Consider the following 10567-nt stretch of genomic DNA (forward strand, 5'->3'; position numbering starts at 1 on the left):
GAAAAAAGTAAATCCATATGGTCTTCTTTTCATTCTTATCGACTACCAATCCATTGTCGCGATTTTCTATTTTCGTGGCACTACTTTCGCCAATGTCAGGAACATTACGCAAGCCCTTTCATTGGCGATTATAATCCCAGTATTCATCAAAAGACATGTCTTTTGGCTGAGGCATCGTTGCAGACTAGGCTATGGAGTGTGGCGAGGACTACTACTAAGAGGGTTGCTTATCCTGCCGAGAGATATCCAAGCCCTGAATTTTGGTAGGAACTATTTATGAGAGGGTTACATATACAATAGTATGAACGCAATGCCTTATATATATAGGAAATCTTGTTATTAATGAGGGAGAGTTTCTACATGCACACTTCGAAAACTAGTCTATATTTGGGTATAGGCCAAATCCCTTGTTCATAATTCGATGTTTTTCAACATCCTAATGCTACAGTTACGTGCAACGTGTGGTCCTAAGCTATTCATGTGTTCGCACGTGTGGTCCTAAGCTATTCATGTGTTCCAGCTATTAAGGCATGCTGCAGGGGAGAGTTGCCGGTTGCCACACAGATGATTTATACTGGGTCAACCTTTTTGGGGTTTAAGGCATGCACTAAAGCAGGGTTGCCTCACAAACAATTATCAGTGGGTCAAACATTTCCATTGATTAAAACATGCAGTGGAACAGTCACTCATAGATCCCGAAAATCCAACTGGGACTAACTATTCGAGACAAAAGGGGGTCTTTTAGTCCCGAGTCATTCATCCGGGACTAAAGATCCCCTTTAGTCCCGTTGGTAACACCAACCGGGACTAAAAAATTTCATAAGAAAAAGGTCACAGCGCCAGCCTCCCGTGCCCCCGCTGTGCCCGCTCGGCCGCCCGTGCCCACGCCGGAGCCACCCGCTCCCCTGCCTGCCTGGAAGAAAGGGAGAGGAGGAGGGAGAGGAAGAGTAGGGAGAAGAGATAAGTGGGAGAGGAGCTACCTATCGTGCAAGATAAAGAAAGGGAGGCGAGGAGATAAGGTGGAGACAGGGGCGGGAGGCGCGCGTGAAAAGGCCGGGATGGGCGTAGTCTCGGTTGGTAATTCCAACCAAGACTAAAGACCCCCCTTTAGTCCCGGTTGGTAATTCTCACCTGGACTAAAGAGGGGCCTTTAGTCCCGGTTGGTGTTTTCAACCAGGACTAAATGCCTCACCAGATTCCCTCCATTACAACCGGGATAAAAGAGGCTCTTTAGTTCCATTTGATATTACCAACCGGGACTAAAGAGCCCGTCGGAGATGGCCGTCAGTGGTTCATTTTTGATCCGGGACTAAAGGCCTTTTATTCCTAGGTCAAAGATAACCGGGAAAAAAGAGTTGGATGGAAGGTAAATTCTCTAGTAGTGAATAGGCATGTAGGATCGGGTATCTAATAATTGCTACATATATATTAGATTAAAATAACAAGAATTCCTCCGTTAAACATACAGGATACTGGAAATGAATCCTCAGCTGCATTGGTTGATTTGTGCAAAGGTTCTTCTACCAAATTGGGTTGCAGTTTGAAGTAAAAAAATCAAATCGCGTTTGTCGTCACCATCTTCTCATAAGAATCCAGAGATCCAATGATCTTTGATACTGACAAAATGGAATTCCCTTGAAACAGCTACCCCACCAATAGTGCTCCTCCATTAGCCTCACTTGTAAATATTCTACAAAAATAATCTTACGCCTGAATATTAAAAACAAAGGAGGAATGGGAAAAGATAAGGCCAACGATTCTGAAAATAACCAAAAAAAAAAAACAAAAAGGTTTCAAAAGAGACAGGATCATGAGAGTGTAGGGGTGGGTGCACAAATACCCAAAGTAAACTGTATATACCATCAAAACGTTTAAAGGGCACCAGTAAATATAATGTGACAGGTTGCCACGGAAAGAAAAACCATACTTTACATTGCATGGTGTTCAGATGAGATGAATCAGGCATTAAAGAAATTTTCAATTTTTTTTCTTTGATGTCTATTCATCATGATTTTTCCATTTGCTAGTATTTGGACCACATTTCAGTGAGAGACTCAAGGGGTGAAAAAAAATCAAATCTGGAAAACGATAATCTTTCAGGGTTGGTGGAAAACAGAACAGTTTTGCCAGTATTTAACTTCGGAGGCAGGTGCACTGTGTTTCACATGTCCCTAAGCTAAAGCAAGATTTTATCTTAAAACGGACTTCAAATACAAGAATGCACCATTATCAATCAGCTTTGAACTGCTTAATTATTACTGTTCCTACATCTCACGCTGAAATTTCAACGAAGTCGCAGAGTTGAAACTCGATACTATCCTCATGTTCAAGAATATTTCGAATGCTCATACTTCAACTTAGACCACTGTAGAAGTAATTTTTCTTAAAAAAACATGCATCTGATAACATTTGTTGACCGAATGAAAATGGAAATCATATAACCATTTGTTTGTCAGTTTCATTAACAGGATATATCACTTTAAAAGCAACAAAACCAGTTGACATAGTATGCAGAAGGAGGGAAACAAGTAGTGTCTAGTATGGTGAAAGCAAATAGTGAGTGTATGACATCATTAAAACCAACCTTACAGATAATTCTGGAAATTGATATGACGCTGTTATTACACAACCCCCTCTGTAGAATTTCTCATTCCCCTATCTATGATGTAATTCGTGTTAAATTACTGCATTTATCTATTGTTATACCGTTGGTTATTTTCAAATTTGTAGCAAATCTATATTTAGCATACACTATCACTAAGCTCAATACTAATTGATTGCAATATAGGAACGTACATTATCTTGCATTACAAAGCGCATACATGTAAACACAATTGGGCGAGAGGTCGCATGCTTCCTCTCCTTTGCCAGGCATCATGAATCCTTAAAAATAATAACGCACTTGCTCCTTGGTTATTTCTTCGGACGTGTGCTTGATATAATTAGAGGGTGAGCAGTCTATGAGAAATGGCGTGGGTAGCTGCTCATTAATGCCATAGCTTTGCCCAAACAAGGTTATAGATTGTAACTCAATAATGTTTTCCTCACGACTTACTAATAAGTTTCTAACTCTTACTTAGTAAGCATGTATTGCTGAACTTTCTTTCAGAAAAATGGTATTGCTGAACTGTTTTTGAAACTGTTCTATAAACACTTATGAAGTTTGATGAAAAGGATGGAACTTTTCCTGAAATTTCCTTCGACCATTCTGAAACTTCAAAACTCCTAGACCCTGTTCACATTGACGGTCTTAAAATTCAATCTTTTAAACTGAAACTTCCACGAAATTGGCTGCACCATAGGAAGTCAGATGAGTTTAAAAGGTTTTCAATTGGTTGGCCACGTACTGACATTGCTCTTATCAACTAAAGTCCATAACTGCCGCTGTGCATTTAAGAAGTAAATCATTTCAGTCTACATCACTGGGCCCTACTCAATCTATGTCGCCTAGCATTACTTTGGCTCTTCTCCCCAGACTTCTTCATCCTGAACCAGTAGACCACAAGGAGCAGCGATGCATGACTTGATGGCTGTGGCCATATGGTAGGGTGGAGCAACAGCAGCCAACGATTTGGTGGTGGCAGGAGCTGCTGGAGCAAGCACGAGCATCAGTAGTGGAGGACATGACTGAAAACAACAACTCGGGGTAGCCAAAGACAGGCCCTTGTAAGTCATGCTGCGATCTTTGCTCATGTTTAATTCCACTGCCTAATTAATCTCTTATTACTCTCAGTTATTTGGCTGACCAATTTTTTCATTCGTACAAGGCAAGAAGATGTTCCCCAAGATGGAGGAAGTAACTTTGTCTGCTATCATGGCTGAACTTGCCAATAGATCAGTGTCTTTCCTCATCAAGTGGTCAAAGCAAATTGCGCCAACCAATGAGATGGTTGACAGACTGCAACGACTGCTACTAAGGATTGGTGCCATCGTTGAAGAGGCAGATGGATGATGCATAACAAACCAGGCCATGCATGCTGCACCAGCTTAGTATATATCCTGAGAAAGGAGTTGTACACAGGTTACTACACGCTACATACATTTAGATGCAGAGCCCATGAGGGAAACAAGGCAGAAAGCCATGAAGTGGGTCACTGTTTCACATTTTCTAGATTCAATCCTGCAAAGCATCTCTGTATCTACAGTAGTAGTAGACAGATTGTGATAGAGTAACGTGAGTTCTCGAAAGCCTGGAATCCTCCCTACAAGATGCAGCTGAGTTTATCTCGCTCATCAGCCATATAGCATATACTCCCTTCGTTCCAAATTATAATCCCTCTGTTCCAAATTATAAGTCATTTCAACTTTCTTGGAGAGTCAAATCATTTTATGTTTGATCAAAATTATAGAGAAAATCACAAAAGTTTATGGCACCGAATAGATATACTATGAAAATATATTTAATGAAGAAACTAATGGTACCTATTTGATATCATGAATATTAACACTTTATTGTATAAATTTAGTCAAACTTGAGATACTTTGACTCTCCAACAAAGTTGGAATGACTTATAATTTGGAACAAAGGGAGTACTTACTTTTGGACAACTGTAACTCGTGATCAACTTTTTGTTGCAAGCGCAGGATCCTGGTGCCAAGAGTCATGGAGTTCTGCCTATCATTGGCCCACAAAAAGTTGGAAAGAGCACTCTGGTGGAGCATGTTTCCATTGATCAAAGGGTGCGTAGTTACCTCTCACAAATTATGTTCATTAGTGGAGATGATCTAAGAGGTGAACTCATGATGACACTTGGAGATCGTCGCATCATCAAGTACGGCAACAAAGACTTGATTAGAGGAAGGGTGTTGATCATCATTAAACTGGATGTGGATATAAATGAGGATTTGTGGAAAAGGTTGCTCTCAGCTTCAAGAAGTCTTGCACCTCAGTTCAAAAAAAAAAAAAAAAAAAAAAAAGAGGTCTTGTACCTGGCAGTAAATTCATTATCACAGATAGATCCAAAAAGATTATTAGATTCGGGACCACACTACCACTCAGATAACAGTTCTTTACTCCAGAGTCCAGAAGCCTTCTGGTACTTCTTCAAGGTGCGTATGTTCGGATGCATGGACGTGGTCGAGCACCCAAAACTGGCATCTGTAGCTATGGACATGGCCATGGAGTTGAATGGGTACTTGATGTGTTTTAATTTCATCTCTGAAATTCTGAAATCAAACATTGACGCTCATTTCTGGAGCCTGACTCTTGCGATCTGCAGACACTTCAAGCAGAAGAATCCATTTGTGTGTGATCCACCAAATCAGATTGATCCTTGGGCACTGACCAGACCAATACTTAGCCCAACAACAAACAGAATATCTCCTGGGAACATTTTAATAATTGACATGTATCAGACTGCCTCTGCTCAAAGTGGAGCTCATTTCCTTGAAGCATCCACTCGGAGTGATAGCACAGCTCCAAAAATGACCGTGAAAGATCTGATGTTTGGCATGCTAAACCTCAGCTTGCTGCTTTTGCATGGAAATCTCACATTCGACCTGTTTAAATGTGAGCTAAAGGATGCCACAGAGAGTAGCATTTAGGAAGAAGAGAAATTAGAAGGTCTCCTACTGATGGTATGGTTTTTTGCTGAATCTGGTGCAATCATGCAAATTGTCACCTTTAAGAGCCATTTATGGGTATTGTTGATTTCTCACATCTAAATTAAAGTTAAAACCTAAGGATATTGTTCAGCTAGTAATATAATAAACAAATGATCCCCTGCTCTTCTCTTGTGTAATAACATAGCAAGAATCTAGCCCGGCCAGCTGAAACGTTGTAATCTACTCCCGGGCTAGATTCTTTTCTTTCATTTTATTAAAATTAGAGGAATCCAAATTATCTCTCTTATTCAATGTTTATCTACTTCTGATCAGTGACAAGTGTATGCTTGTGACATTTATCTAAGCATATCAGCTGAACCCGGCCTGGATCCTTCCAGGTACCTTTGCACAGTTTCTAAGCTTTTCAAAACTGTCTTCTAAATACTGCATCAACTCTACACAGCGCAGTATCTTTCAACTCTAGATATATCCGATTGAGACGAAAAACTTATAATTTACAATTCTACCACAAAGAGACGAGTCATCATTAATCATTTATATAATGCCAACATTCCAATTTCAAACACGTCAGACAGATTTTTTTTAGAAAAAATAGTTTAAATTCAGCCTTGAGCATCGTCGATTGTTACATCCTTATTACAACCATCATCTAAGAATGATAAGACAGGTAAATCCGCTTTAGAAGATGTATTCCAACTTAGTACAGATTAAATTGAAAAACTTAGAAAAATCACAGCTAGAGCCGATCCTGATGACACTATAATATAGCTACCACCGCGTAGTTTAGATGTCGTTATCTAGTCCTGTTCCTGTCTCTATTGTCTTAATCAGCGCGAGTCTATGAGATAGAGAGAGATATATTGCCGTATTGGTTTGTCCACTCCAGTACTCCAACTTTGATTGCTTGATGCTTCTTCCTCTTGCGTGCATTCTGTTAGCCGCCAAAGCAAGGGCCTTCGGTGCAGCTTACTTCGTCAACGCCGACCTCATCCGTCTCCGAAGCACACCGCTACCATCTCGCAGTCCCCAGGTGCGTTTGCGACTCCGGATGCTCTTTTTCGAGTCTGAAAATCACGTATGCTTGTTGAAAATGGATTTGCTTCCTTTTCACTTAGATAAAGTGTGGAACATGAACTCAAAGTGCGATGCATCTATGGCTTGGTAGTAAGGATACAAAATGTTCTAGTCGAAAGTACAAAATACAGTATAAAGTTGTTAAAATTTAAGGACTTAATCGTTTAATCCTCTACGATCTCCTTAGGAAGGGAATTACTGAAAAGGCTTAACGATGAGTCGAAGATCAGCAATTTTGAGTGCAAATGTGCAATAAGAGTCCTGGTGTCTGTTTTACTGCCGTGCGGCTAACGGGCATTCAAGGAATTGTTAGCTAAACTGCCAAGACGAAAGCTTAGGTTGCTGTATTTTTTGCCTGTTGGTGCAGGGCGTAGAAATCTTGGTTGGGGTCAGGTCACCTTCAGCTCCTAATTAAAAGCAGGGTTCACAATTTCGGCAAAATTTCACCAGTAACTTGCCGATCGACGATTTCTCTAAAAGCATGGTTGCCCCGCGGCCACCTACGACGTCCACTATCAACAGCAGCTGCACCAGCTCAGCGACCTCCTACGTAACCTACCTCACGCCAACAACGTCTGCCACTCAAGCCTATGAAACGCCAAGCAGAGCTCTCCTCGAGGAGCACACCCGCGTGGCCATGGAGATTTCTTGCGGCATCCGGGTTCCCACCTCTGCCACCATTGACCTGGGCGTGCTCGCCTCGCCCAACCAGGGCCTGGTCTTCAGGGAGCTAATCAAGATAAGCATGACCACATGAGTATTACCACTTTGTGCATGCAGCAGGCCGGCATTGACACACTTTTCAGATCATGGACTGATTTAGCCAACCAGGAGTTCAAGCTGCTGACGAGTATCACCAAAACCAGTGTTGCGCCGCACCCGGATAATCTCTTCGTGTTACTTAGCATGTTGAATCCACTCACTGACCTGTTCAGCCTCGCCAAGGAGAAGTTTCTGCCTGTCATGAAGGTGCTGTCTTTAGAGGATCATGCTGATACCTTAGCCACAGGGTTTGACCGTGCACTGCTGGCGCTGGGAAGCACAGTAAAGAGCACAATTGAGATGGTCCAAGCATGGATCTCTGGCGAGTAAAATGCACCAGCGGTACATAAATTTCATAACCGGTGTCATCCAGATCCCCGAACTCCCAAAATGCACATTGGAGTTCCTGAATCCAGATCCCCGAACTCCCAAAATGCACATTGGAGTTCCTGAACTTACTAATCGATTCGCCGTACATGTAGATTATAGAGATTTGGACTTCAGATGAATCGATTAGCAAGTTTAGGGACTCAAACGTGCATTTTGATAGCTCGGGGACCTAGGTGACACATGCTACCACTGAGATTTTGATAGCTTGTGTACCGCAGGTGCATTTTACTCATCTCTGGCTATGCTACCACTGAGATCCACCACAGTGGCGGTGTCCACGAGATAACGAGATACGTCATGATGTACATCAAGTTGCTATCCGAGCATAGTGCCCTGCTGACCATCGTCCTCAACGTCACTCATGGCACAGGGGACATCGCATCTACAACGGAGGCCCCTGAACGCATTATGGCCGATCTCATGTCTCGTCTGGAAAGTACACTTGAGAAGCAATCATACTACCACATTACTGCGATGAGATGGTTATTCTTAGTAAACAACATGCATTTCATAATACAGCAACCGGAGACCTTGGATGTGCTTGAAGATGACAGTTGGGTGCCTAGGGACAGTATAGAGTTTTACATCTACATGTACCTTGATGTTTCATGGACGCCCGTCCAATTTTGCTTGCAGTACAGAATCAAGATGATCCCAGCATGCTTCAAACCACCTGCAACAAGAAGATTCAACACCTTGTTTGAGAAAACTTACCGGGCTCAGAGCTCCTGGAAAGTTGAAGATCCCCTGCTTCGGAAGCACATGCGACAGGCGGTAATAGGAAAGCTCATCCCCGCCTACCGTTCATTCCTGGAGAAGCAGGAAAACAAACCTGCACAGCTTATTGAGCATACACCTGAAGAACTTGAGGAAACGCTGTCCGAACTATTTGAAGGATGATGAGTGAGCTGACAATAGCAAGAAGTGGACAGGTGCCAAATGTTTGTCTAATTATGATATTGTCGAATTGGTTATGTTGGTATGTAAATCTAGCTACTTGCATTGATGCAGCATCCAGGGGACTCTTCCTACCGTGCAATTAAACAAACTAGATCTTTTCTTTTGCCCTCGAACATGTAAGAGCTGCATGTTATTATAGTAAGAAAGAAGAATTGACCAAACACAAGCCAAAAGCGATGGCAGAAAAGACAGATAACGACAGCGCTCCCTCCACCTTGACCTCATGGCCTGGTCCATGATCACCTGGAGAACTGCTCCTTTTTGGGGCTCTCGCCATCAAAGACTCAACGGTTTTGCTGCTTCCACACCGTATGGGCCACAAGATGACGAAGGATTCACCACCAGACCTGAAAGGATTAGTCCTCCAGCCCCAGGGTCACTACCTGAAAACCTAGCAACTGCACGCCAGTGCACCGAATCAGACATTCATGGTGAGTGAGCAATTAGTGAGGATGTGCCCACAATCTGGGCGTGTCTGCAGTCAGCAGAACTGAAAACCGATAGACTAAAAACATATATTATCCTTTAAGAGAATGTGTTTCCGGTATGAACCAGGTTAGGCCCATCGACTCTATACATAAACAAATGAGTCAAGCAGATGCAATCGAGAAAGCGACACAAATAAACAACGCTAGAAGCTTAGAGGTCATTCGAGGCTTGAAGCAACGTTGTACACTTCCGCTTGTGCAACTCATGGAAAATATCGCAGTTACTGGTTACTGCTAATGGCAAAGGCCTTATTCTTTTCTTAAACAAAACAAGCACTTTTTCTTGATCTTTAAGTTAATTTATTATACTTGCCGAACCACCACTCACTACCGGAAACAGTAAATTCGCCGAGTGCAAAAAGTGTGCCGAGTGCATTTTCTCGGGCACTCGGCAAACAGCCTCTTTGCCGAGTGTACACAATGAGACACTCGGCGAACATAAAACACTCGGCAAAAAGGAGGTTTGCCGAGTGCCAAAAATCAGGCACTCGGCAAACAACTCCACGACACTCGGCAAAGAAGACACACTCGGCAAATCAGTATCGCGTGCGGCGCACGTGCGTCGTGCACTAACAGCGTGGGACGGCCGTTACACCTTTGCCGAGTGTTAGACGTGTGACACTCGGCAAAGTCCGCTTCGCCGAGTGCCAGACGCATACACTCGGCACACGCAAAAGTTCGCCGAGTGTCTCAGCCGGACACTCGGCAAACGCAACACTTTGCCGAGTGCCACCCTTGAGGCACTCGGCAAACAAAAAAAAAATTCCTTCCAACACCTTCCACACTTTTTCTACTCCCCACGTAGGACATTTGGTTATACACATTAAAATTTGGTATATTTTCGGGTCTGTTTGGGATTTTTAATGCTTTGTTTGCATTAATAGGAATTTTTTGATTGAAGTCAAATTTTAACTACACGTACTTGAAATAATGGATTGAAATCAGTGAAAAAATCATATTCATATTATGGAGACCAAATTGAGGTCTCAACCAGAAAATGAAAAGAAATTTTGAACATTGTTTTTAAAAAACACGACCACGAACCTTTGGTTCAATGGTTGTTAAATTGTAAAAAAACCAAACGAAATCTGAAAATCACAAGATTTGTCAAGATGTCATTATATTATGTGTGTAGGCTGTGGTAAAAAACTGAGAACGTTTCGCCCAATTTCTGACCTATCATGCTTAGAAACCGACTAATCTCCTGGAGGGATTCATAGAAGTTAGAAAGGAGCCAATAAGATTTGGTGTTCAAGTGACACATGAATTAAGGAGTGCCTTCAAATCTTTTTGTACAGGCAACATACAACACATGTTGGTTCATGTCA

General features: G+C 42.2%; 2 protein-coding genes across 3 annotated transcripts; both read left to right on the forward strand.

The window, feature by feature from the left end:
- Window positions 1-4560: 4560 nt before the first annotated feature.
- Window positions 4561-5544, forward strand: LOC105914107 (putative disease resistance protein RGA3; the record flags this gene model as incomplete). Its single annotated transcript, XM_022828099.1, is given in 3 exon segments — window positions 4561-4876; window positions 4921-5015; window positions 5017-5544. Coding segments are annotated over 3 exon segments (939 nt in total), but the record flags the coding sequence as incomplete, so codon positions are not given.
- A 775-nt stretch (window positions 5545-6319) lies between these two features.
- LOC101785832 (exocyst complex component EXO70A1) lies at window positions 6320-9035 on the forward strand. 2 transcript variants are annotated; one of them, XR_002677287.1, is made up of 2 exons: window positions 6320-6595; window positions 7007-9035. XR_002677287.1 is itself a non-coding variant. In XM_022825751.1 (2 exons), the coding sequence occupies exon 2, from the start codon at window positions 8089-8091 to the stop codon at window positions 8689-8691; it is 603 nt and encodes a 200-aa protein (XP_022681486.1). In that variant the 5' UTR covers window positions 6331-6595; window positions 8010-8088; the 3' UTR covers window positions 8692-9024. The 2 variants fall into 2 exon arrangements, 1 of the variants encoding a protein (XP_022681486.1); XM_022825751.1 differs by having other exon boundaries at window positions 6331-6595; window positions 8010-9024.
- The last annotated feature ends 1532 nt before the right edge of the window (window positions 9036-10567 follow it).

The sequence above is a fragment of the Setaria italica genome, chromosome I (assembly GCF_000263155.2).
Source record: "Setaria italica strain Yugu1 chromosome I, Setaria_italica_v2.0, whole genome shotgun sequence".
In the NCBI taxonomy this organism is placed as follows: Eukaryota; Viridiplantae; Streptophyta; class Magnoliopsida; order Poales; family Poaceae; genus Setaria; species Setaria italica.